The 27,887-nt window shown below is 43.5% G+C and overlaps 1 protein-coding gene across 3 annotated transcripts; it reads right to left on the reverse strand.

The window, feature by feature from the left end:
• Positions 1-916: 916 nt before the first annotated feature.
• Positions 917-26,133, reverse strand: Dnajc5 (DnaJ heat shock protein family (Hsp40) member C5). Of its 3 annotated transcripts, XR_007834533.1 has the most exons (6): positions 25,945-26,133; positions 7,010-7,127; positions 5,831-6,044; positions 4,858-5,029; positions 4,699-4,773; positions 917-4,427 (listed from the first exon to the last, which is right to left on the reverse strand). XR_007834533.1 is itself a non-coding variant. In XM_051184323.1 (5 exons), exons 2-5 carry the CDS (start codon positions 7,114-7,116, stop codon positions 4,324-4,326), a joined length of 597 nt encoding a protein of 198 aa, XP_051040280.1. In that variant the 5' UTR covers positions 7,117-7,127; positions 25,995-26,129; the 3' UTR covers positions 917-4,323. The 3 variants fall into 3 exon arrangements, 2 of the variants coding, with proteins under 2 accessions (XP_051040280.1, XP_051040273.1); XM_051184323.1 differs by lacking the exon at positions 4,699-4,773 and having other exon boundaries at positions 25,995-26,129; XM_051184316.1 differs by lacking the exon at positions 4,699-4,773 and having other exon boundaries at positions 25,945-26,129.
• Positions 26,134-27,887: the final 1,754 nt, after the last annotated feature.

A 27,887-nucleotide genomic window follows, 5' to 3' on the forward strand; every position in this document is an offset into this window, starting at 1 on the left:
AGCAGCCTTAGCAGGGTACAAGGGGCGAACAGGCTATTTTCTTCATTCCAGACAAGGCATTTAGAAATGAGGTGATGGAACTGAGGGGAGGGGTGTTCAGAGCTAGACCAGGAAAGAGGAAATGAGGCCTCAGCCCACAGGGGACCCAGTAGGGGCCAACATCATGTGCCATTTCAGTGCCAAATTCATGAATAGAATTAGGCAGGAATCACTAATAAGACACACATCTGGTCTGCAGTGTTTAAACATTTATTTTACAACAGCTATCTTTATTTTAGGTCAACATTTAAATAGGGTACCATGCAGAACCACTACAACTTTCAGCTTGGTCCTTGGAGGTACACCAAAGTCAGTTAGCCTGGGGGTGAGGGGGCAGACAGCAGCTTGTACTCTGCTGTATACAGACTTTAATTGTGGGTAAAACTAGTACAGGCTTTCCATGCACTTGCATTCAGCTCTTAAAATTATCTTTAAGTGAAAATGTGTTCCCCCAACTTAGCATGAGATACTAACCTAGAAATCTACCTACCAGCAGCACAATCTACGGGGCACTTGATCAGGGCCCTTTCAGGTCACAGAAAGACCCTGTCCAGGCTACCGCTTACACGCACCTTGGTTACTGATTTTAATGGTGTTCATAAATTGGTCTTAGTGTTTCAAGACAGGAAAGCTTTCTAGTCATGTCCTAGACCTCATATATTTGAGGGTCAGTTGAGTTTGGTGTGGTCCCCAGGGATATATTTGGTATGGTCATCCTTTTGCCCAACATACATAGCTGAAACCAAATGCTGACCGGGGCCTATGTAGTGCATTCAGGTACATGTACCTATATGTACACAATAAGCTTAGGGTTGCTTTCTTTTTGTGTTTTGCCAAGAGACACTACCCCTGCCCAACACTCCAAGAAACCACAGGCTGTTTTGGAGCCGACTTTTATTGTACTTGTTGCTTTGCCACCAAACAGCAGCATGACAGGCCTGCTGCGTGATATATACATATACACATATGTACACACACCAACACACACCATAGCCCACACTCACAGCATGTGACAACACATACCGTGCTAGTGAGGATAGTAAAGATGTAGCTTTTGCTATTTCCATAGGAGGATAACTCAACCAAAATAAAAGAATAGGCCAGTGCTGGGACACATGGGTTCACAGCTCAAAACACTGGGAAGAGAATGAGATCAGTCATGTTTTACATTGTTCACAGCTATCCCTCAATAAAAAGTGCATTGAAAGCCAGAGGAAGATGGTCATGGCCCACCAGCTCTCCGTACCACAGCACCTAGACCCTCCAGGGACAGCTTGAATGATTGGGTCACCATCTCTGGAGACTACCAGCTGCAACAATGGCAGCTCCTTTGCACAAGGTTCACCTGGAATAAAAGCCATGGGTCAGCAGGACAATGGGCACCGATGTTAGTAAAACCTGGCATCTGATCATCTGAGAAAAGACTGGCATCATGACTCAGGAACAAACCCAGCAACCAACAATTTGGAAAAGTTTCCTGCGAACCACAGTAAGTACTGATTTCCCCATTGGGTGCTGGCTGTGTTAACCAAACATTGTAAGACTAGGAAAGGTTATAAACATTGCACAGAATTATCTAAAGTAATTTAAAAATACAGTCAAAAGGAAGACAAGGAAAGACCACATCATTGGGCACAAACAGAAATCTACACTCTAGTCTTGGTGAGATGGGTCCCCAGGGTCTCTCAGAAGCGGTCAGTTTCTGGTCCTGAAGGGATATCCACTGCACTGGATGAACTTCCATGCACAGACTCCAGCACTTCCTTGGCAATACACCACAGCACCATCTACACTGCTTACCAGTATAGTAGTTTGGGGAGTGTGTGTGTGTCTGTGTGTGTGTGTGTGTGTTTATATTTAATAGTATTTGGTCAGGAATAATCAGGCTGATCCTGAGATTCACCAGTTATGCTTAGGTCAAGTCAGATGAAATCAAGGAGACCTTACACCAACACAGTAAAACCCTGCAGGAGTCTGCATACAGGGATAGAAGAGGGAGTTCACTGGCCTTGGCAATCACTATTATCATCGCCTTGAAACTGTTCTACATATCGATGGTTTCAAATTCAACATGATTTATTTAGCTTTACAAATTGCAAATGACACTAGGTTCAACTTCTGTGCTCTCGCCCCATCAGCACGACCAGTCCCAGTCCAGGGTCTGCTCACTAGGATGTGAGGGAAAGGGCCACAGAGCTACATGCAGGAGGGCTGTGCTACCAGATCAGCTCTTCACTCATCGCCTACAACTCTGAACCTGGTTCCTGGTTGTTGTGGTAAAAGGGCACCAAGACTAGTGTACTGAGACCAGCACCCCAGGTTGCCCAGTGGCCTCTCTTCTTCCACTGTTCCAACAATGGGTCCAGTAACGAATTTCCTTTCTTCCACCAGGTTTGCTTGAGTTGGGGTCTTACCATGTAAAGCCTGACTGGCCTACAACTCAAGGGTCCTCCTACCTCAGTCGCTCTACTGCTGGGATTACAGGCATGCATGTCCCACTACATCTAGCCATAGGTCTGATGTTTGCAGATTATTTCTAACTTAATATATTAATGAATATCCCTACATTCTTTAAAGAACAAACACTAACGAACCCGGGAAAGGATCTTGACGCCAGCTTTCAGCTCATGTAGTTCTCCTACAGGGTCAGCTGGGAACCCTGGCATCAATGTTTCCCAGGACCTGGATAGGAACCCTCAATCACTGCCAGGTCTGCTGCCTCTTCTTGCAACTTCCTGCCAGCCTGATCTGGTCCCTGAAGGCCCTGGTGAGCTGTGGCCAGGAGGTGGACAGGGTGGGTTTCGGAAACGCATGGTGGTTTGTCTGAGCCACTGAGCCACCACATGAGCTTTCTCCTTCTTCATCTGTACTGGAAATGCAGATGGTCAGCAGCAGCCAGCAGGAAGGCTCTGGAGGAACCTGGCTCACTGAAGTCTGGTGCAGCTAATCCAGCTAACTGTAAAAGGGTGGGGTAGTTCCAAATCCCTGGTAACCACATTTTCCAACTCCACCCACCATGGTACCCTGTGACCAAGACTGAAATACTGACTAGAGAGAGGTTCACAAAGGAATTCTGTGGCCTGCAACTGGCATTCCAGGTTGAATGACTGTTACCATAGCTTCCCTAGAAGCCAACCCTCCTGATCCAGGGTCACCAGGGACCACTCACTTGCCCCAGGCACCCAACACCTCAGCTCTGCCAGAGGCATTGATGATGACAAGTGGAAGCGAAGGCAAGTGGGGGGTGGGGTGGGTGGAGCTCTGACAAGCACAGGGAGGAGGCTCTGGATCCTGGGCACTCAAACTCTTTATAAGCAGCTATATGCCACCCAGAACTGGACTCAAAGACTTTTTGACTATGACTAAGTGACAGGTGCTACCATTTGTGGTTCTTAAAGTCCAAAAACAAGATTAAAAAGGTTGGCTTGAAGGAATGTGGAAGATGACCCAGGAATGAGGGAAGGAGGCTGTGGCCCCGTCAATCCAGCTTTTGACCTGGAAAGGTGCAGAACAGAGACAAATGATTTCCCAAACACCAGCAAAGGACATGCCTCCAATGACAGGATCTCAGTCCACAAGGCCAGGAGACCCAAGATGGAAACATTACACAGCGTGTGCTCCCACTTTCAGAAGGGGCATACCTGCACTCTCCATAGCAGATCTAACACAGGAAAACTGTCACGAGGCCGAGCGATGATGCAGAGACCCTATGAAAGCTTCCCAACACGAACACCGTGCAAACGACTGATGCTGGTGGTGCCTGGGAGGATGGGGCCCAGCTCCCTCCTTCGCAGGTGAAATCAGAACCCTGTCTGCAGCCTTGAGGATGAGATCAGAGCCATGGACTAGACCATGACACAGGACACAGAGGCCAACATGGAGAAGTAGCTCCAGGTGCCTACCTGACTCCTGTAAGCACAAGGAGACAGCTGAGCCTCACTGGACCCACTTGGCTGAAAACCCAAGAAAGCACTATCATCCAGTTAATTCAGCCCAGTTGCAGCACATCCACAACACAGACACTGAACATAACCCATACATGCTATTAAAAAAAGGATAAAACAGAAGAAGACCGTAGCTACACTGCTTTAAATACTGCATGCTACGCACTTCGTGTATCAAGGTTTGACAGATGGGTGGGCTTAGAGGAGGTGGGAGGGGCCCTGGCCAGCCATAGCAGGTCAGGTTGACGGCTGCCTCCCCATCTCAGTGACTACAGTTCATGATTCTAAGGTTGCAGTGGCCAGGTGCTGATTCATCCTCTAATCACAGCCTCTCATGAATTTAGTTGAACCCGTCGGTGTGGTAGCTGGGGTGGGAGTCAGCCGTCAGCTGGGTGGTCTCTGTGGCAGATGCTGGCTGTATGACGATTGGTGTGTCTGTAGCCTCTGAAAAGCAAGCAGGCAGCCTCATCGCACAAGGGCAGCGGCCTCATTGTGTGCCCATCGACACGGTCCTTGCACCACATCATTCGGCCACCTGGACAGACACTCAGGGGAGAGGCTACTTGCTGACCTCCACCCAACACGCTTTCCTCAGTGGTCTTAGGTCAACCAGCCCACGGCCCTCCCCACCTGCCTGTCACCCTCCCAGCCTTTGGTCCCTCAGATCTACGGCTACCAGTTTGCGGGCAGGAACAGCTCCCTGCACCTGCTTTACCTCAAGTGTCCACGTTCACACCTCAACAGTCCCAGATGCCACCACAAACACTCTCGGCACAGTGTCAGTGCCCTCCTGTTTGACAAGACAGTTGACACCGTTCAGGGCCAGTGCTGGCTGCACCCCACACACTCACAAGGCCCTGGGGTGGGTACTCACCCCTCTCATCAGACTGCAGCTGTGCCTCCAGGTCTTCAGGTGATACGTAGAATTCCGTCTCCTCACCCTCAGGTGCCTTGGGCTTGCACTTCCCACAGCAGCAGTTAAAGCAACAGCACAAGCAGCAGCAGCAGTAGCAGCACGTGAGGAGTCCACAGACAACAAACAGTGCCTGGGGAAGAGAATACTGGCACTGTGTATAGCTTCAAGGGCCCATAGGCCATAACACAAGAAGCTCCCTAGAGAAGACAGGCAAGAGCTACAGAGCACACAGCTTATACTAAGGGCATCATTCAGGAGAAGGATGTAGACAGAATAAACTTGCAGGATGAAGAAAAATAGAATAAGAAGTAATTTGTAAAGATGGGATTAAGCACAAGCTGCCATGAGGGTCTATTGAGTGCCTGCTTTTCTGAACTCAGAAAGGCTTAACTTTCTCTTTTTTCTCCTCTATTTCTTTTCTGTCCAGATGTTGGCCAGAGCCCAAGTGTATGTTTTCTCTAGTACTCTGAGCTTCTGACTCTAAGTCTCTCTCATTCCCAACTTTCTGCAATGCAGCTGTCTGCTGGTCTGCAATGTAGCTGACCCCCATGCTAACTCAAAAGGCATGGCTCTCTCTCTCCCTCTCTTAAATTTCCATCTATAAATCTATAATGGATTTCCCTCTAAAATTATAAAGACTGAAGACTAATCAGTAAAAGCTAAAATCAGGCTTCCTATACCTAAGGGGTATGGGAAAGCAAAAATTAATTAAAAATAAAGTAAAAAAACAAAACAAAACAAAACAAAAAATACAATGCACTGTGCCTGCCATGAATGGGCCAGTTGCACAGCACATAGAGGACAGCTCTAGACCAGAAACCATGTTAAGAACAAGGAGGCATAACTCTTTTCAGCATCTATGGTCTACTGGGCACAGAATTTTCAATGCCCTTAGTGTGGCGGCCCACAATGACTGCCACTCCATCCTCACCTTGGCCCACCAGCTGGAGAGTACGAAGTAGGTGTTGACGTTTTCTTCCCCAAATTGCTCGGCCACATAGAGCCCCAGTGAACCGTACTTGTCATAAATGTTTCTTTTCGTGGCATCTGTCAGGATGGCGTGGGCGTTGTTAATCTCCTTAAACTTGTCTGCAGCCTCTGGGTTATCGGGGTTCTTGTCAGGGTGATATTTCAGGGCCAGCTTCCTGTAACCAAAATCATTTCCTGGCTCTACCTTGGTCTTACATTTCACAATCCTCCATCAGAATCCAGGGAAAGAGATGCTTACCCATTGGCATTTCAATTTTCAACTTTCCAGAGATCTAGCTCATCAGAGTGAAAAAGAAAGTTTCTGTAATTGCTTAGGGTAACACCCCCCACTAGGATACATGCACAAGGGAGAGTCCTGAGGTACTAAGGATAGGGTACAGCTTGTAATGCACTGACTCCTGCTTTCAAAGGGAAATCCTACTGCCAACCCCTAGTGTCCTGGCCAGCTAATTGCATATTTGACAAATTAGGTTATGGCAGAGAAGTGTATAATAATGAGATTCTAGTACAATACAAACAGAAGACCACAGGAGTGTCTAAGGTGAAGATTCCCTGGCTCCCTTTCTAGGTTACCACATAATACTGTATCTAAAAGCTATATTCTTCAAGTCCAGTCAAACAGTCAATGACAGGATACAAAAAAAGAAAAAAAAAAAAAAAAAAAAAAAAAAGTTCTCACCACTGTTAAAGTACAGCATTTAGCACTATAAAGGCTGTCAATGCCCAGGATGCAGACCCTGATGCCGTGGTCTGAGGATACTTGACAATATCTTACAAGTGTGCTTACTTTTTTTGCCACTAGAGAACATCAGTGTTAACAGGATTTGCTTGTTTGAGAAAGGGCCTCTCTACATAGCTCTGGCTGCCCTGGAACTCAACATGTAGAGTTCCTGGCCTCAAAACACAGACACCCTTATGCCTCTGCCTCCTAAGTGCTAGGATTAAAGAATGCTCCACCAGGATGGCCAGTGTAACAGTTTTAAGTTTTAGGACTAAACTATACATGTAAGGATAAAATGCAACTGCCAGGAGCCAAGAAAAACACATGACTAGGTTCTTGGTAAAATATACACAAAACCAGATGAGGATCTGTGGTTTTCCTTGGAACACAGCTGCTTACCGATAGGACTTTTTAATGTCATCCGAGGTTGCATTCTTGTCCAGCCCTAGAACATGATATAACGATTCCCCGGAGGTAGAGAGTGAGCGCTGCCTCTGGTCAGCCATGTTAGGTTAATCTAAGAGAAGACAAAGGAAAATAGGGAGAAAAATTCAAAACCTTGGCTAGCAAGAGGATCAGTGGATAATAAGGGCACTGCTGTCATGACTGACAAGTTAAATTTGAGCCCCAAAACTCACATGGTAGATAGAAGAGAAAAATAACTCCTAAAAGTTATCCTCTGACCTCCTAAGTGTGCTGTGGTACATGTGTCCTCCATCTACCCCACAAATAAACATGTGGGGCAGGTTTCTGAAAACGGAAGATGTGTTAAATACTGCAGTCCTTAGAGCAAAATGCAAAGAGGAGGCTGGGGTGGCATGCATCTCAGTGACAGATGACTTGCTTAGTATGCACATTAGGCACCAATCAACATTACAAGCATACCAATATCTACACCCACACATACAGAGCAAAAGGTATATAGCTACCAAGTTGAAAGAAAAAAAGCAAAAAACTATGCTGGAGGTGGTAGTACATGCTTGTAACCCCAGCTACTTGGAAGGCTGAGGCAAGGGCCAGTCCTATCCCCCCCCCCCAAAAAAAAAAAACCTTAAAGAAATGGAAGAAAATAATAAAACATGAACAAAAGATGAAGGAGTAGTGAATGGGGAACAGGAGGAGAAGAAGGAAGGAAAACTGTGGTAGGTATATAAAAGAAAAAAATGTTAAAATGTTAATTAAATTAAATAAAAACAAAAGCCAAACAGATAAAACAACAAAACAAAAAGGACCGATCATGATAAAAACAATGAGCTTTCTTTTCAGAAACCCTTCAGAAGAATTCTAGCAGCTGCTCAAAGGGCCCTGAAACTTACTTGGCAATTCTTGTCTTCACTAAGTACTTCTTTAACTTTTATGGGCAAAATGACACCTGTATCTATTCTCAATTTCAGAAGTTTCTCCTCCTTGTTTTGAAACATTGTTTCTCTGGGTAGGCCTAGCTGTTCTGGAACTCTTGAGATCCACCTGCCTCTACATCCCAAGGTCTAAGATTAAAGCGTGTACAACCACAGCCGTGTAAAAAATAATAGTGTTTGCATATAAGAGCACTCCACCTATACTCAGAACTCTGATTAAGAATCATGTATATCCATGTTTCCTGAACTGCCATTCTTGGGATTCCTAATAAAGTCCCTTACACTTTTGCAGAGACTGGGTCTAAACTAATTGACAAAGCAGAAAGCAATAAAACAGAAACAACAGAGAAAATTTAAAAAGACAAAAGCTAACACACACACACACACACACACAAAAAAAAAACTGTATGTGAGCGTGCAACACTGGTACACAGGCACATGCCACAACACACATGAAAGGGTCAGAGACCAACCTATGGAAGTTCATTCTCTTCTTCCACCAAGGGTTCGAACTCAGGTCAGCAGTCTTGACCTCAAGGGCCTTTCTTACCAACCAAGCCATTTCTCTGGTCCAAGAGTTGACTTTAAAAACTCAGAATGACTGGATCAGAGACACTGGAGACTAAATGGTCAGAATATGAGGTGGTTCCCAGGAAGAAGAATAAGAAAATAATCAAGGGATACAGTATTTGTGCTTGGAACCAATCAGAAACTTGCCCTACGCATTAACATGCTTTTGCTTATTTTTAATTATGTATGTGTGCATCTATGTGTAGGTAAGTGCACAGAGTACAGCTGCACTTACCTACTTACAGAGATCAGAAGCAGCGGATCTCTGATGGTTGCTGGTAACTCACTTTGGGGTCCTCTGCAAGACTAGTACACACTCAACTGAGCCCTTTTTTCCAGCCCAACTTTATCCATTTTTTAAGATAACCCTTCTTTGTAACCTTCGAAGTATCTTTTTGAAGGCACCTATAACCCTTGAAATCAGCAAGTGGGGACAAGATGAAGAGTTCAAGATTAGGATGCACGTAAGACAGTCTCAAAAGTCTTCTCATATCGAGGCTGAAAAAGGCAACCTATTAGGAGAGAAAGAGTCTCAAGAGCACGCAAAAGAGTCAGAGTTGTCCCCATTCCCACTGTAGGAACCCCACAAAAACACCAAGCTAAGCCACAACACACACACAGGACAGGACCTGGTGTAGACCCACGCAGGCCGTGTGCTTGCTGTTTCAGTCTCTGGGAGCCCACGTGAACCTTGCTTAATTGATTCAGTGGACCATGTTCTCCTGGTATCCTCCAACCTCTTGGCTCCTAAAAGTCTTTCCCCCCTATTCCTTAGGGTTCCTCAATCTCTGAGAAGAGATCTACAATTTAGACTCCTCTCAGAATAATGTCTGGCTGTGGGTCTCTTCACTGGCTGACGGCCATCTGCTATTGGAGGAAGCCTCTATGATGACACTGGATGAGACTCCCATTCTGATAACAGAATGTCACTAGAAAGCACTTCATTGATTCCCCCCCCCCCCAGTCTGTCTGTTTGGTTCTATGCTGTGTCTCTGTGCTATCCAGTCTCCAGTTCAAGTTAAACCAAATACTGGCTGACCATTCCCACAAGTTCTACGCCACCACTGCACAGGACATCCTGTAGGCAGGACAAGCTGTAGGTGAGTATTTTAGTGGTTGGGTTGGTGTCCTGGTTTCTTTCCACAGCCTGCAAAGTACCTTCTCACACGGAAGAGACTAGAATGTAGGGGTAAGGCTGCAAGCTCACATCAGCTTGACCTCTCTATAGTCAATGTGCTGTGTGTGGAAGTCCTTGGCAATGGGGCTCCTCTTCCAGTTTTCAGAGAGTGACCTGTCCTAGCATCACCCGGGGTTTAGAGATCTCCACTGGACCTCTTCAGCCAACAACCCAACCAAATGTAACCCAGTTCTACAAAAGATGAGCAGGTTAGACTCTGCATCCTCCATTATGAGGAGTCCCCTCTAGTGTCATCCTCATAGATCTTAGCAAGTATTGTAGACTGTGTGAAGATATTTCACTATGATTGGTTTAATAAAGAGCTGAATAGCCAATAGCTAGGCAGAAGAGTTAGGTGAGACTTTTGGGGACAGGGAAGACTCAGAGAAAAAAGGATGGGGAAAGCAGTATGGAGAAATGAGGTAATGAGCCACCCAACAGAACATAGGTCAAAATAAATGAGTTAATTTAAGTTCTAAGAGCTAGTGGAAGCTGAGTATGGTGATGTACTCAGGAGGTAGAGGCAAGCTGGTCTATAAAGAGAGTTCTAGGACAGCCAGGGCTGTTACACAGAGAAACCCTATCTAGAACTCGACCCAAGAGCTAGTGGGAGAAGCTACAGCCAAGCTTTCATAATTAATAAGTCTCTATGTCATGAGGCTGGAGAGATGGCTCAGAGGTTAAGAGCATTGGCTGCGCTTCCAGACGTTCTGAGTTCAATTCTTGGCAACCATATAGTAGCTTACAACCATCTATAATGAGATACGATGTCCTCTTCTGATCTGCAGGCAAACATGATGTACACATAACCAATAAATAAATCTTAAAAGAAAAAAGTCTCTGTGTCATTATTTGGGAGCTGGCAGTACAAAGAACAACTTGCTACAAGAAGTTTTCACTGAATAGGTTTTCACACCATCCTGAAAGTGTCTATCAGTTCCAGCTGTCCCTCCCAGCACTCTTCCTCCATCCCTACCCAACTGATCCCTCCTCCTACTCCCAGTCCACCCACATAATTTATTCTATTTCCCCTTCCCAAGGAGATCCATGCTTCCCCCCACAGCCATCCTCTTTATCTAACCTATCTAGGTCTGTGGATTGTAGCTTGGTTATCATTTACTTACCAGTTAATATACACTTATAATATACACCATGTTTTCCTTTCTGGGTCTGGGTTACCTTACTCAGGATGATTTTTTTTTCTATTTACATCTGTGTGCCTGCAATTTCATGTTGTCTCCCTGCCCCCAAAGTGTTGACACTCTACTGTGTAAAATACATCTCATTTTCTTTATCCAGTCTTTAGTTGTTTCCAGTTTCTAGCTAGAATGAATAAAGCCACAATGAACAAAGTTGAGTCCTTGTGTTAGAATGCAGTATTATTTGGTTATATGCCTAAAAGTGAGTGATACAGATGGGTCTTGAGATAGATCAATTCCCAATTTTCTGAGAAACTGCCATATTGATTTCCACAGTGGTTGCATACATTTGTACTCCCACCAACAATGGAGGAGTGTTCCCTTTGCTGCACACCCTTACCAGCATGGGTTGTCACTTTATAATATTGATCTTAGCACCCTAACAGGTTTAAGATAGAATCTTAAAAGTAGTTTTGATTTGCATTTCCTTGAAGGCTAAGGACACCTAACATTTCTTTAAGTATTTCTCAGCCATCTTTTATTCCTCTATTGAGAATTCTATTTAGATCTGCACCCCCATTTTAATTGAATTATTTGGTTTTTTATTATCCAGTTTCTTGAGTTCTTTATGTGTTTTGGCTATTAGACCTTTATCAGATATGAAATTTGTAAAAATTCTTTCCCATTCTGTAGACTGCCTCTTTGCCCAACTGATGGTATTCTTTGCCTTATAGAAACTTTTAAGTTTCATGATCTCAGGTGTTTTGTGCCATTTAACTTTCCCTAGTACCCACGTATCCATTTCTTCTATTGTATCTTGAATACCTGAGATTCTTCCTTCCATCTCTTATATTATGTTGGTGATGCATGTTTCTAAATTTTTCATTCCAAGGATTCTCTAGATTTGTGTTTTCTTTATTGCTTTTATTTCCATTTTTAGGTCTTGAACAGTTTTGTTTCCTTCAACTATTTGTGTTTTCTTGGCTCTCTTTTAGGGATTTATCCATTTCCTCCAACTGTTTGTTTTCCCTATCATCTTCATATAGTCTTTTTCTTGTGCTTACTCAGGACCTGCTGTGGTAGGATAGCTGGGCTCTGGTAGAGACATTTCCCTGACTGATACTGTGTTCTTACGCTGGCATGTAGACATTTGGGGTTGGGGTAGTCTAGGTGCTGATTCTGGTTTGTCTTGTCTGGGTGGGAGTTTTGTTCTTTGGTTTCTAATTCCTCTCTGGATTTTCAGAGAGTATGCTGGCTGAGTGTTGCCTGTTTCACTTGTCTGCCCAGCTGCTGTGTTCACAGGGGGAATGTTTGTTGGTGTTAGAGGCTGGTCTTCAGGCAGATGCTGCCTGTAGACAAGTAGGGGGTACTCACTAGAGTTAGGGATGAATTACAGCAATGAGGTAGAAAGGGATGCCAGGGAGGGATGGTCTGTAAGAGCTGGGGGTGGGGGGAGAAAAGGCGCTTACACACATACACAAACGAACGAACGACATGTATACACTCTTGAACACATACTCTGGTGTTCTGGTACAGTGCTAGAGGCAACCCTGAGAACGGGGTCTGGGGTAGTAGAGAATGAAGAAGGTCTGTGGGCAGACTACCTGAGACACTTTTTCTGGCAAAGGTTTTTGATGGGAGATGCCATTCTGTAAATGTTTCTCATACTGGTTAATAGGAAAGCAAGATAGGCGGGACTAGGAAACAAGGAGGAAATAGGAAGTAGTAAGGAGGAGTCAAGATGGAGAATCTGGAGAGAATAGAACCGCCAGCCGCCTCTCGCTGGTAAGACCACGTGGAAATACATAGAAATGGGTTAATAATTAAGACAAAGCTAGCCTATAAGAAAGTAGTAACTGGCCAACAGTATAATAACAAATACAGAGTCTCTGTATGCTATTTGGGGCTGGCGCAGCGGCGGGACAAGACCAGGCAGCGGCGGGAGGAAAAACCATACTCGTTACAAATGGCGCTGTCATGGGGGATTCTAAGAAGATGCTGAAATCCTGGCTGTAGTCTGTAAGGCTGCTTTGTTCTGGCAAAGGTTTTTGTTCTTAGTAACCAATATAGTAGAGGTTATGGGAACACTGACTAGTTTGGCTAGTTGGCCAAAAAGCAAAAGAAAACAAAAGATTTGAGAGTGTCAGTATTGCGAGCTGAGCCATTCATTCATGAGATCAAAACTAAGTCTAGGCAGACAGAATGGGGTTCCAGGACACCTAGAGCTGATGTCTCCTGGAGCACTAACTCCTTACTTGGGGGGCGTGGTCTTTTGTTGTCATCATTTTTTTTCACACAGGGACTCAGTATATAGTCCTGGCTGGCCTGGAACTCTAAATATAGACTAGACAGCCTTCAAATTCAGAAATGAGCCTGCCTTTAATCTCAGGAATTAAAGGTGTACAACACCATGCCAACTTCTAAGTGTTTTTTGTTTTGTTTCCTCTGACATTCTCAGACAGACTGATGAAGAAACAAGACAGAAAGACCAGAAAAGACTTCATTGCAGGGGATGTAAAGAGGCCACTGACCAACTTCCTGTCAAGAAATTGGAAAGGCCAATAAATGGAAAAATAGAACTGACTGAAATTAACAAAGGGTGAAGAAAAAAAATCTAAATAGCTTTATGTGTTAATAAAATTCAATTTGTAATAAAAAACCTTGTCAAAGGATGAAATTATTATATCACAACTGAGTAATACTCCATCATTTCTATTCTTCACTTGAGAGACATCTAAGTTGTTTCCACTTTCTGATTATTATGAATAAAGATACAATGAACATAGTTGTGGTGGGGGATAGCCTTTGCTATATGTTTCTCTTACTGGTTGATGAATAAAACACTGACCTGCCAGGAGCCAGGCAGGCAGTACATGCGGGGATACCAGACAAGGAGAATTCTAGGGAGATGCAGAGGGAGGTCAAAAGAGAAACGCCATGTAGATGCTGAAGCGGTAACATGCTGGAGCCTTCTCCAGTAAGATAAGGTCATGTAGAAATACATAGATTAATAGTTATGGGTTAATAGTTGAGTAACAAGCCTAAGCCATCGGCATAGGACAGTTTATAAATAATGTAAGTCTCTGTGTGTTTATTTAAGAGACAAAGCGGCTGTAGGACCAGGCAGGACAGAAACTCTGTCCACATAGTTGATTGAGCAGGTGTCCCTGTGGTATGGTGGGGTGTCTTTTGGGTATATGCCCAGGAGTGGTATAGCTGGGTCAAGGTAGATCAATTCCCAATTTTCTGAGAAACTGCCATATTGATTTCCACAGTGGCTGTACAAGTTTGTACCCCCACCAGCAATTGGAGTGTTCTCCTTGCTCTACATCCTAACAGCATGAGCTGTCACTTGTGGTTTTAATCTTAGCCATTCTAAAACTGAGTGAGTTCCAGGACAACCATGGCTATATAGAGAAACCATACTTGGAAGGTAGGATGGAAGGAAGGATGGAAAGAAGGGAAAAAAAGGACAAGGAAACAAAATAAGTATCTTACTTATTTTGTTTTTCAAAACAGGGTCTCTCCGTGCAGCCTTATCAGTCCTGGAACTCACTCTGTAGACCAGGTTGGCCTTAAACTCAGAGATCCACCTACCTCTACCTCCTGACTTCTGATATTTAAAAAAAAAAAAAAAAAAAAAATTCACTACCACCACCCAGCTTAAATAAATAAAATTTAAAGGGAGATGGAGAGATAGTTTGGTGGTTAAAGAATGCTTTAACTTCTCTTTCAGATGGCCCAAGTTCAGTTCCCACTGTCCATGTTGCGCATCTCACAACAACCCATTGAAAAAAAAAAAACCCACAAAGCAGAGTAATGAAATAAGCAACAAACTGGCTTATATAAAAATCAACAAAGACAAATAACTATGGAACAAATAGAGAAAACAGAAATAAATGATTTTGACAAAAGATTTATTTTGGCTTAGTTTCAGGGAACACAGAATCATGGCGAAAAAAGACGGCGGGGGAGGAAGGGCGGGGGGGGCCAGCCACACTGTATGGGAGCAGAGAAAGCGATACACAGCTCTGCTTACATCAGCCCCCGGCCCCTCCATTCAGCTTATGGGGTGGTGCTCTCAACACCTATCTCCCCCCCTCTCTTATCTTTCTCCCATACTCTCATAAATGTTTAAATCACAGTGCAGAGCTAAGCCTCTAGTTAGCCATAGAGGATGGGCAGTGGTGGCTACACCCTTAATCACAGAACTCAGGGAGCATGAGGTCGGCCTGGGTTTTGGTGGAGAGCATTGCAGTCAGCAGTTACTTCAAAGACAGGATTGACAACCCCCCTTTTGGTCTGAGTCTTGGCAGAGGCAAGAAATCTCTATGGCTTAGTTGCTTTACTTTTCTGATCTTCAATTTGAACCCCAATATCTGTCTCTGGGTTTTTATTATTGTGCTACACTGGAGAAATGACAGTCCTCAAAAACTGCTAGGAATGTCAATATATAGAAGAATCCCTATTCTATTCTCTAGATCCCTATTTTCTCACCACATACAAAAATCAATTAAAACTTTATCAAAGACCTAAACAGAAGGTCTATAATTAAGAAACTACTAGAAGGCCTGAGGAGATAGTTCAATGAGTAAAGTGCTTGCTATGTAAACATGACCTGAGCTGAGATCTCCAGCAACCGTATAAAAATTAGCTCAGCACTGGAAGTGAAGAGAGATGGATCCTGGCAGCCAGTCTAGTCAAACAGTAACTCCAGCGAGGTAAAGAAACAATTGAAAAGGACATCCCAACATCAACCATTGGTCCTCAAATGTTTCTGCAGAGTGTGTGCATGTACAACTATTACAATGAAACACACAAAGGAACCTTTTTAAGAACTAGTAACCTGCATAGACAATGCTTTTATGATGAAACACCAAAAGCAAAAATAAAAGGTCAAGGGGGATAACACATGCCTTTGATCCTAGCATTCATGATACAGAGAGACAAGCAGAATCTGTGAGACAGACACTGAGTTCCAGGCCAGCCACACTGAGAGCCTATCTCAGAAACAAATAAACAAAGCAATCAGATTTTTATAAAACTAAGCTGTTTGTGCACAGCAAAGGAAATTAACTAACATAAAGAATACTTACAGGATATAGAAAATATATACAAATTATTCAAAGAATATAGCTAGCACGATAAATGCCTTTAATTCAAGCACTTGGGAAGTAGAGGCAGAGACAGGTAGATATTTGTGAATTCAAGGTCAGCCTGTTCTATGTATAAGTTCCTGGATAGCCACGGCTATAGTGGTGGTTTGAAAGAAAATGCCCCCAAAGGGAGTGGCACTATTAGGAGGTGTGGTCTTGCTGGAGTGGGTGTATCACAGTGCAGGTGGGCTTTGAGGTCTCATATATGCTCAAGCCACCCCATTGAGTAAATTCACTTCCTGTTGCCTTTGGATTAAGTTGTAAGGACTCTCAGCTCCAGCCATGTAAGCCTGCATGCTGCTTCTAGCCATGATGATAATGGATTAAATCTCTGAAGTGTAAGAGACCCACCCAAATTAAATGTATTCCTGCATAAGAAAAAAAAAATCCAGAATATAAAAGGAACTCAAGTAACTAGTGAAAATTAATCTTTAAATTGGGCAAATGATATAAAAAGACTTTGTACTTATTTTGAAACAAGACCACCCTGGGTGGCCTGAAACTTGCTATGTAGAGCTACCTTCTCCTGTTTCCCAAGTTAAAAGTATGCACCACTACACCTAGCTTGAATAGATCTAGGACCTTGTATGTGTATTCATGCACACTTCTTCTGAGTTCATGAATAGTATGAACATTTATCGGCTTATTTATACATAGCAGCCTATAATGATACATAGATTGTTAGACTGGACTTGAGCTTATGTAGCTGCACATATCCTCACTTTCCAGATGGAGGAGCTTATTATTATTGTAAACTCCTGTGCCTTGGCCCATTACTGTTCTCTGAGTAGGTCCTAAACTCTGAGGGGAAAAAAAAATCTGAATGATAGGGGATGTCCTTTTGTATTTATGTTTCTCTTACTGGTTGACAAATAAAACACTGTGGCCAATAGAGGCACGTGGAAATACACAGATTAATAGAAATGGGTTAATAATTAAGACAAAGCTAGCCAATAAGAACCCCTAGCCATCAGCCAACATTAAAATAGTGTCTCGGTGTGCTTATTTGGGGCTGAGAAGGACGGCAGGATCTGGCAGGACAAGAGAACCTAGAAGTCTATTACTAACCAAACGTGAGGCAAAATAAAAATGAAATCACTAGCCAGGTGCACACCTTTAATCCAGCACAACAGGAGGCAGACAGGTGGAGCGCTGTGAGTTCAAGGTCACCCTGGTCTACAGAGTAAGACCCAGAACAGCCAGGACTATACAGAGAAACCCTGTCTGGAACCAAAAAACCCAAAACACTAAATAAATAAATACATACATAAAAATGAAATACAATACTGTTATTCCTAATTTTCTGGGGGAATTTTAAATTACAATCTATGCTGTAATATTTGAAAACCAGCTGCCAATGAGAGTGTGAGAAAGTGAACAATTTGGAACACAACAGAACCAGCATATTTTATCTTTGCAGTGCTGGTATGATGGGAGATGTCATTCTGTATATGTTTCTCATACTGGTTAATAATAAAGCACTGTTGGCCAATAGGAAAGGAAGATAGGAGGGACTAGGAGACAAGGAGGAAATAGGAAGTAGGAAGGAGGAGTCAGGATGGAGAGGCTGGAGAAAGCAGTATGCCACCGGCTCCCCGGTAAGAGAAGTACATAGATCAGCAGAAATGGGTTAATACTTAAGGCAGAGCTAGCCGATAAGAAACAAGTAACCGGGCCAACAGCACTGTATCAAATACAGAGTCTCTGTGCATTATTTGGGGCTTGTGCGGCGGCGGGACAAGACTGGCGGCAGGCGGAAAAACCCGGTACATACCTTTAATCCCAGCACTTGGGAGGCAGAGGCAGGCAGATCTCTGTTGAGTTCCAGGACAGCCATGACTACATGGAGAAACACTGTCTCAACCTCCCCTCAAACAACAACAAAACAAACAAACAAATCAACCCAGCATCTTTCAAGTAATATGGGTTTTGTGCTTGGTGGCAAAATTAAGAACCTTCCTGTCTACATGGAGACAAGAATCATTCACTAAGGCATGGGATCTGGGCTATGTAAAAGAAAAGAACCGAATACCAGCATGCATTAATTCATGCTCTCTACTCCTGACTGTGCATATATCGTGACTAGCTGCATCATATACACTTATAAAAATACTTATGACTGTTAGTATGGTAGTATATATTCTAATCTGTCCTGAAGAGATACAAAAGCTGCAGAATTCCAAATTCAAGGTCAATCTAGGCTACATAAGGAAAACTGTCTCAAAACACAAGAAAACATAGTAAACCCAAAATTCTATTAGAACAGTAGACAGCTGCATTTATTTAAACATTCTGGGACATATGTTCAGAGCACTGCAAATGCTGCCTTGACCTTGTTCATTATGGGATGTTGTCCATTGAATGATCCATCCTCCCTGATCATGGTCTAGTTCCTACTGCATAATGGACTGAATGTAACAATAAAGCAGATCCCAAAATATTCTGAAGCTCAAGATGCACAATACCTAAGTCAAAATTCATAATACTATAGATGACACAGAATGTTTTAATGGAATACATTCTGAGACATAACTGATAGAAGTGGAATTATCTTGGATATGTAGCTGGCCAGTATATTCCACCTAAGGACTATCTTAAAGTAGCACCTTCCTACAACTACTGTTAGAAACCAAGTGATCACTTCAAATCCAGCATGTAACCTAGAATCAGACCAACAACTGTAACATGACAAACTCAAAGACACACCAAATTTCAAAGGGCTAAGTATTAAAACACACCATACTCCAAAAAGACATGCTGAAATTAGGCTGCAACCAATTAAGCTGTTTCTGTGTGCCACACTTTCTCTTCTGTATATAAATACCACCTGCCTGGTGGCTGGGTGGAATTCTCTGCACCTTACTAGTTCAGAGTGCTGTCCAATTCATGAATCATTTCTTTACTTAAAATCTACTCAAACTCATTTGTCTATGACTTTACTTGTTTTAATGGTTTAGTGTCAGGATCAGAGTCTCAAGTAAATGTCCCAAGTAGACATTCCTCCAATCACCCCTGCCCCAGTATTGACTAGCTCAGTGGAGATACCCACCAAGATCACTGTGTCCATGACTCTCCAAATGCAAGTGGAGTCATGGGTGAGCTTCTTCTTCAAATGAAGCAACACAAATTTGTATTGAGCTCATTGCTTATTTAAGTCACTAAAATAAATAAATAAATAATGAGATCTTGCATAACCCACCCCTCCTGGAAATACAAAGACTGAATCTCCTGACTCTAGGTTTCCTAACATGGAGAGGGGATCTAAAGTTGAAGCTGAGAGAAACCTGATTAAACAACAAATTCTCGGGCATAGCAAATAAAAAAAAAGATAAATATTTGTCTCCAGTTTTTTACTGCAGAAAAATAAGGATAGCTAGGACAACTAGCACATGTTATGTTTTGTGCCATGCTGACAGATTTTACTAGAAGAAAACACCTGCTTCCAGCAGTTGGGATTCATAGATTTGTCAAACTACAGACTGCTGTTATATCAAGCCATTTATAACAGTTGCCTTCGTGTTCACTGGAAACTAAGTTCCTTAAGGGGTAAAATAGTAAAATGGTAATGAAAAGAAAGGGGGTACAAGAATGTACTGTTTAAAGAAAAAGTAATTTTGGGGCTAGAGAGAAGATGGCTAAGCAGTTAAGAACACTTGTAAGACCCACGCTCCATTCCCAGCACCCACAAGGCAGCACACAAGTGCTGATAACTACAGCTCCAGGTGATGCAATGCCCTCTTCTGGCCCGAGGGCACTAAGCATGCAAGTGGTACAGGCAAAACACCCTTACATATAAAATTAAATTAAAAATAAAATTTGCCGGGAGGTAGTGGTGCACACATTTAGTCCCAGCACTCAGGAGGCAGAGGCAGGCAGATCTCTGTGAATTCCAGAACAGCCTGGTCTACAAGAGCTAGTTCCAGAACAGCCTCCAAAGCCACAGAGAAACCCTGTCTTAAAAAAAACCCAAAGAATTTAATTTTGTCCCAAAATATAATGGCTGGTTATTTTAAATTGAAACTGGAAACCAAATACAGAAACAACAAAAAAGCCATCATGTGAACGACAAAGTTGTAGGAGATTTGTAGAGGATAAAATTTAAAGATAAAATTTAAAGAGGAAGGATGAGTTCAAAGTCATCCTCAGGCTACATAGCAAGTTTAAAATCAGTTTGGGAAACACAAGACCTTGTCTCAAAAAATACATGAGGGAGGGAAGGAGGGAAGGAAGGAAAGAGAAAGGGAAGGAGGGAAGGAAGGAAAGAGGAAAGAAAGGGAAACTAGTGGTGGGTAACTGTTTTAAAATTGCTACAAAGGGGTCTGGAAAGATGGCTTTGATTCCCAGCACCCACATGGTAGCTCACAGGTGCGAATAATTCCAGCTCCAATTAATTCACTATCTTTTGCTGGCCTCCACCGGTACCAGGCACACAAAAGTAGTACATAGATGTATATACAAGCAAAACACCCATACTTATAAAATTAAAATTACTGAAATGGTTTGTATAAATACTTGGCTTGTCAAACTCACAGTTCTACTACAATGAAGACTACAGGTGATAAATTTCTAACACCTCCTAGGACTCCATGCCACCTTCAGCTCATGTCTTCTGGTCCTACAAAAGCTTTCCTATGCAGGGAGGGCAAAGCTGTAAGAGTAGCTAAAAGGGGCCAAGTAGGCCTTTAATCCCAGCACTGGGGAGGCAGACAGGTAGATCTCTGTGAACTTGAGGCCAGCCTGATCTACAGATCGAGTTCCAGGACAGGCTCCGAGGCTACAGAGAAACCCTGTCTGGGGGGGTGGGAGGGGAAGGAGCTAAAAACGTTTTAAGGAAAATTGTTTCCCTAAACAAATCTCAAGGGTGCTTGTTGGGTTGGGCAAGAGGCAAAGAGTTATACAAGGCCCTGCAAACACAAAGGGGAAAAGACACACAAATATCAGAGAGAATGAAAATTGGTAATATTTAAAAAAATAACACTTCTAACAGAATTTATCTAAGAAAAACTACATTAAAATTAATTTTAAAAACTTAAATTTATTTTTTAAAATGCTAACAATAAAATGCAATCCTTTTTAAGAGAGGAACTCACTCAACAGGCCTACTGATTCCTTCCTATAATAAGAGAAAACAAAGCCTTCTCCTTCAGCCACCCCTCTTCTCCCACCCTCCACGTCACCTTCACTCAGGAGTGTCAGATGAGGAGCCTGCCATCTTAGAGCTCTAGGCCCTTGACTTAGAACCTGCCCCTTAGGGATGACTCATACCAACAACACCATAGTTATGTGCTCTTCCCTGGAACAGACAACTCTAAAGAGCAACCACTTAAGGCAGATTTCTAAGACAGCCACACTTCTTTCCCAAGTTAGCCTGGATGGGACACACCTGATACCATCACCCAGCAAACCCTCACTCCAATCCTCTGACTCACCAGGGTTGTAACCTTATAGCTAATAGGCACACATTCCTTAGAACACATAAAAGAACTGTGCATAATTCTCATAAGACACCGTGTGTGTGTGTGTGTGTGTGTGTGTGTTTGTGTGTGTGTGTGTGTGTGTGCAATTAAACTGACAATAAAATCATCAACAACTCATGATAATGACTAACATTCACTGAGCCTTCATAATACATAATACATCTCATACAACACAAAATCTAGAAGTATTAGTTGAGTTTAAAATGTCTAAAAATAGCAAGGGGGGGAGGGTGCACACACCTGTTAATCCCAAAATTAGGGAGGCATAGGCAGGTGGATCTCTTTGAGTTTGAGGTGAGCCTGAACTACAGAGTAAATTCCAGGACAGCAAGGTCTACGTAGAGAAAGAAACCCTATCTTACCTGTAATCCCAGCACTTGGGAGGCAGAGGCAGGTGGATCTTGTGAATTTGTGACCAGCCTGGTCTACAAAAGCTAGTTCTAAAACAGGCTCCAAAACTACACAAGGAAACCCTATCTCAAAAAACTAGAGGAAAAAAAAAAAAAAAAAAAAAAAAAAGCCTGAGACAACTGATATCAGTGTTTGAGAAACTCAAAAATTTGAAGCAATTATTTGTAAAAATGTATACTGAAGACTGACTGCTCAGTGGGTAAGAGCATTTGCTCTGGAATCATGAAATCCTATTTAAAATCATAAACCAATTTAAAAGCCTGCCATAATTTTGTGTACCTGTAACCACAGAACTAGGAGCAGAATCAAACAGATCCTATAAACTCACTAGCCAGACAACTGAGGGAGCTTCTGAGTCATTTATTTGAGAGGTCCTGACTCAGAGTAGTAATAACCAGAGAGGAAGACACCCAATATTCTTTTCTGGCCTCCTATTTTGCACACAGGAAGGCACACACTCACACATTCAAGTGCATGCACAAAAATCACAGGCCTATACAACACACAGTAAGTTTTTTTTTTTTTTAAATTGCTTACCTAGGAAATATCATGAATAAAAAACATACACTTTTCATTAGTGCAAAGTGTCATGAGGAGCAAAATCCACACAGAAGGTTGTTGGGTAAGCTAATCCTTAAATCTTCCCGTTTAATTGCCAGTTAAGACTAGCTGCTAATCCTTGTCAGCACTGCCTTCATCTGAGGTAGGCCTGGCACAGCAGTAGCCCAGGTTCCTGGATTAAGAATGTTTTAGGGGTAGGTATTTTCACAAAGCAAGGCTATCACCATTTTCAGAATCACTGTCACTTCTTTTCAGGAAGCCATCAGGAAAATACCCTTCTACTTATCCTTCAACAGGCAGGTGAAGTGGGAACCACAGAGCCTCCGAAGCAGGAGCCCTGGTGGTGTGTGCTCTAGCCGTGTCCTCTTTCAGGAAGTGTTGTCTAGCACATTATGATGATGCACAAAAGAGAAAGGAAGGACAGCAAAAGAATAGGAAGTCTGCCTGACAGAAGGCATCACTCAGATTCTATAGTACAAGAATAATAAGCCTCATCATTATTATTATTATTATTATTTTGGTTTTTCGAGACAGGGTTTCCCTGTGGCTTTGGAGGCTGTCCTGGAGCTAGCTCTTGTAGACCAGGCTGGTCTCGAACTCACAGAGATCCACCTGCCTCTGCCTCCCGAATGCTGGGACTAAAGGCGTGCTGCTCCACCAACACCCGGCTAACAAACCTCATTTTAAGAATGCAACTTTTTACTTTTTCTTTGAGGTGTAGAGCTCAAATCCTGGGCCTGGTACATGCTTGACAACCGCTCTCCACTGATTTGCCCTGACCTTCAGCCCTAATAACTACATTTTTAAATGCTTAGTAACTTTCAGGAGCTACCACAGGACACCAGGGTCCCCAATTGTAGGGCTGATGCTAGTGCTTCATTTCCATATGAACAGTTCCTAACCAGTTCCCTGAATCTCAGGAGTTTGTTTTCTTACTGGAGAAAAACTGCTCCCATGTGCTGATGCAGTTTGCCCACAGTATCATATACTTCAAATCCCACACCTCCAGCTTACCTCCTCTTTCACACCCAACCTTCATTCAACAAACACCTGTGAGCATCATGCTGGTAGATTATGGGATCCTGTAAGCTATAGGTGGTCAACGAACAGAATAATCAGGTTTAGAAGCCTTGAGTTCAACTGAAGTTTCAAGTCTGATTTATTGTTAGATCTTGAGCACAGCAGATTGTCAGGGTGTATCTACAACTATACTCAGAAGTACACCCTCTCCAAAGTGCTCTTGGGTAAAAGTGGGTAGAACTGTGCAGCATGTATCCAACACTGAACCACACACTAATACAATTATTCTCAAGAATACAGAGAAATACAGAGATGGGCAGCAAGCAAAGGCCTTAGAAAGGACTCCAGAGTCCTTCAGTCACTAAGAAGTCTCCTGGGCTGTCACAGAACCCCACACAATAAGCTTCTAGCTGAGGGCATCAGAACTGCTCACTCTTATGCATGGTATGGTGGTAAATGCCTGATTCATGCAAGCCCTTTGCCAAGCTGAAGCAGGAGGATCATGAGTTGCAAGCTAGCATATAGCAAGATCCTGTTTGCAAGAAACAAAACACTTCCTCAAAAGAAGTAAAATTACTTCATCTCACTGTCACCTCAAGTCCCAACAGACAAGTAACCAACGACAACACTTCTAAGAGATTTTTACTTTTAAATCAGTGGCATATCTGACTTTTAAAAAGCTTTTAACATTCAAATAATCACTGATCAAAAGTTGCAAAGAGATTTACAAGGAAGTCCTAAGCACCTTTCTAATACCCTATTAAAAGTTGGTGGGTCTGTCTTTGAAAATAGATGGTTCCCTGTACATCTCCCAGGAACCCAGTGCCTCAAGTGTTCAGTACTCACTGACTGACTTCCTGGTGAGAAGGCCATGGCCTAGCTGTTACTTAGTTCATTTGCATTCATTCAATAAATACTGGGCACAAACTATATGACTACTCTAAAAAACAAAAAATCTTATCAAGAAAAAACATTAAATACATTAATACATTAAGCAAGAGTCAAGTGTGTGTGAAAATTAAGCTTGGAAGGGAGAAAATGGGAAGTAGAGAGCTGAAATTATAAGTAGTAGAATCTAAGAATATCTCACAGAACAGGAATAATTGAATGTTCAAGAAGGACTCAAGGGCTGAGCACTTAAATTTGTTCGTAGACTCAAAAGGAGCCTGCTGGGACAAGGAGAGTGTGAGGCAGAAAGCTTAAAACTCTCCAAGGACTCAAGGGCCACCCCTCCCCAAAGGGTCCTCACAGACAAGGCCAACCTAAGTATGAAAACACTGATAACGACCAGGCAGTGGTGGCATATGCCTTTAGTCCTGGCACTAAGGAGATAGAGGCAGGATGTGCTGAGTTCAAGGCCAGCTTGGTCTACAGAGTAAGCTCCAGGGCAGCAAAGGCCACACGGAAAAACCAAATAGAAAAGCAAAAGAAGCTACTGATACAAATCACAGAGCTTTACACAATAGATCAGAAACAGTCCACAAAGTCCTGGCCTTTTTTGTTTTTTTTCGATACAGGATTTCTCTGTATTGCTCTGGAGCCTATCCTGGAACTCACTCTGTAGACCAGGCTGGCTTCAAACTCACAGAGATCCACCTGCCTCTGCCTCCCGAGTGCAGGGATTAAAGACGTGCACCAAAGACGCCCGGTCAAATCTTGGCTTTTAATGTCAACCAAATAAAAACAAATACATCAATAAATACATAAAAATAAATTATCGTACAACCGTTAGAGTTCTGCCTTTAGGTAACCATGACAACAGATAGGTCACTATAATTCTTTCCGATATTAAGTAGTGTTTTGTTTTCAACAGACAAATCACTAGCAATTCAGATATGGTGCCTAAAAGGCACCAAACGTCCCACAAACGGAGACCCAATTTTCCTTAAGCCCAACCTGAAAACAAAGCTACTTTTGCATTCTTTTTCCGAAGACGCACTTAAAGAATTCGGAGAAATCGTCTCCTAGGCAGATGGAAAAACAAGTTTATAATCAAGCCACATAACACAAATTGGAGCCTAAACGGATGAGCCCGTAGTAACTCTCCCTGACAGCATCACACAAAAGCACCTCTTAATGTCGTTGTGAAGCATATAAAAATTTATTTTTACAGGTAAATGCTTTTGGAATTTACAACTGTAAGGCAATCTTCCGCGCCCCAGGCTGTGAACGAGCCTCGGAGCCTTCACTGCCCTCCTCCCTACACCGGAGTTTCTGCGTCCCGGGTGCCGCGGAGGCGGCCGCGCGTGCGGACCCGGGTTGGCCCGGAAAGCCTCGTCCCCGCGCCGACCCGCCGTGCGCAAGGTCGAGCGGGGCCTAGCGGCGCCCAGGGCCCAACCCGACTGAGGGCCGGCCGCCATTTCCGGCTGTGGGCAGCCTTCACCGCGTTCTGCGGCGCCCTCGCCCGGTCCCGTCCCCTCCCCCGGCTCCCGCGGCTCCACCTAATTCGAGGGCAGTGAGCTCACCTGTCGGCCCGCCCGCCTGTCCACCGGTCCCGCGGCTCCGCTCTCCGTACCGCGGCGCTGCTGGGCAGCCGGCCGTCTTACCGCTCGGCCTGAGGATCCGGGGCGGCGACAGCGGTAGCAGCGGCAGAGGACGGCGGAAGCAGCACCGGCGGCAGCGAAGACGCGCACGCTCACGAACTGGCACTCGCGCCCCGGAAGGACGTGTGCTCGGCGGGTCAGAGCCGGCTGCGCAAGCGCCCAGAGCGCCACACAGAGGCTCCGCCCCCACAGGCGGAGCCAACGCAGCAGTCCTGCGCGGAGGCTCCGGAGCTCCGGTAGAACTCGGTCCAAGAAAGGCGGTGCCCGTATTGAGGATCAACGGGAAGGGTCAAAGTAATGGGCGGAACCTGCAGCCTCTAAGCCGGAGGCTCCCCAGTCACGGAAAAACCAACCGCCATTACTTAGCGATGCTCTAGGAATCACCTGCAGTCATGTGCGGGGACGGATAAGGACTTTCCTTCTCACTCTCCGGTACAATCCTTGTTCATCCTGTTCATTTACAAAGGAGAAACCCGGTCACCTTGCCTATTACCCCCTGTAATAATCCCCCCATTTAGACGGGCACGGTGATGCACACCTTTAATTCCAGCACTCAGGAGGCAGAGGCAGGCAAGATCTCTGAGCTCGAGGTCTACAAAGCGAGTTGCAGGACAGCCAGGGCTACATAGAGAAACCCTGTCTCGAAAATAAATAAGTAAATAAATAATCTTAACCATTAGTGCTACTGTATTTTTTAGGCAGATACCCAGAGCTACCAAAATGGTCTTTGTGGCCAGTGCTCCTACACTTTCATTCTTGCCTACCATTTTATTATAATTTTTAGATTATAATTACATTATTTTCCCCTTCCCCCTCCAACTCTCTCATGTTCTCTCCAAATTCATGGCCTTTTTCTTGTTACATATGTAATTCTTAGATACATAAATAAACCTGCTCAGTCTGTATGTTACTAGTATTCAGATGTTTTCAAGACTGACCAAATTGCTGTGCTCTTTTCCTCAGGAAAAATTGTTTCTCCTGCTCTCACAGTTCCTCAGCCTGTATTTCTTTGTTTAGGGCTGAGGACTTGTGGGCATTCTCCCTAATACATTAGCATGTCTGCTGATGTCCTTGTTCAGGTTGAAGTTAGTCAGCCACATTGGCTAGACTTAACGGACGTAGCTTCTCTGACATTACAGCAAACTTCCTGTTCCCCTAGTTCTTAACAATCTTTCCTTCCCCTCTTCCACAATGATCCCTGAGCCTTAGAGATGCAAGAGTTGTGTTGTAGATGCAACAGTTGGGACTAGGCTCTACGATTCTGCATTTTGATAGTTGCAGTTTTCTGTAATGATATCCATCTATTGGAAAGATTCTCCTTGATGAAGGATGAAAACTACATATATCTGGATATAAGGATAACTATTTAGGATGCAATTAGGGATTATGCTGGTTTAGTAAAGTGATCCATGACTTCACTAGCCCCAGGGTTAGGGTTAGATTTCCACTATCAGGCATGATTTCCCTCTTGCTTAGCAGGCCTTAAGTCCAATCAGAGAGCTGTTGGTTATGACCAATGTATGAACGGGTGCCACTAATGTGACCATAAGTCAGCTTTCAAAACAAAGCAAATGACACTCAAGACCTCCCATAATGAATTTAGCAAAATCCAATCTTTTTTAGCAGGGTCTATTCATCTTACCCAGTTGGATGTCATCTCTCTTCATCTTATACTTTGTGCACTCTGGCTGAATTTGAATTGCCATGTTCCAGGCTCAGACTTGGAGAAGTGGGTAGCTCAAGAAACTCAGTAAATTGCACAGCAAGAAGCAAGTAACAAAAAAGGCTTAAGAAAATCAATAAGCAGAAAGACTAAGTTATCTATTGACTCAAGAGAAGGAAAGCCAGGTGCAATGGCATGCCTG

Source organism: Phodopus roborovskii, unplaced genomic scaffold (assembly GCF_943737965.1).
Source record: "Phodopus roborovskii unplaced genomic scaffold, PHOROB, whole genome shotgun sequence".
NCBI classification, from domain to species: domain Eukaryota; kingdom Metazoa; phylum Chordata; class Mammalia; order Rodentia; family Cricetidae; genus Phodopus; species Phodopus roborovskii.

Excerpts from the sequence above, each read along its gene's own strand:
- Dnajc5 (XM_051184323.1), bottom strand. The coding sequence starts at position 7,116 with ATGGCTGACCAGAGGCAGCGCTCACTCTCTACCTCCGGGGAATCGTTA. Across the intron at positions 6,045-7,009 it reads GACATTAAAAAGTCCTATCG|GAAGCTGGCCCTGAAATATC; the intron begins GTAAGCAGCTGT and ends TTTTGGTTACAG. Across the intron at positions 4,428-4,857 it reads GCTGCAGTCTGATGAGAGGG|AGGCTACAGACACACCAATC; the intron begins GTGAGTACCCAC and ends CTTGCTTTTCAG.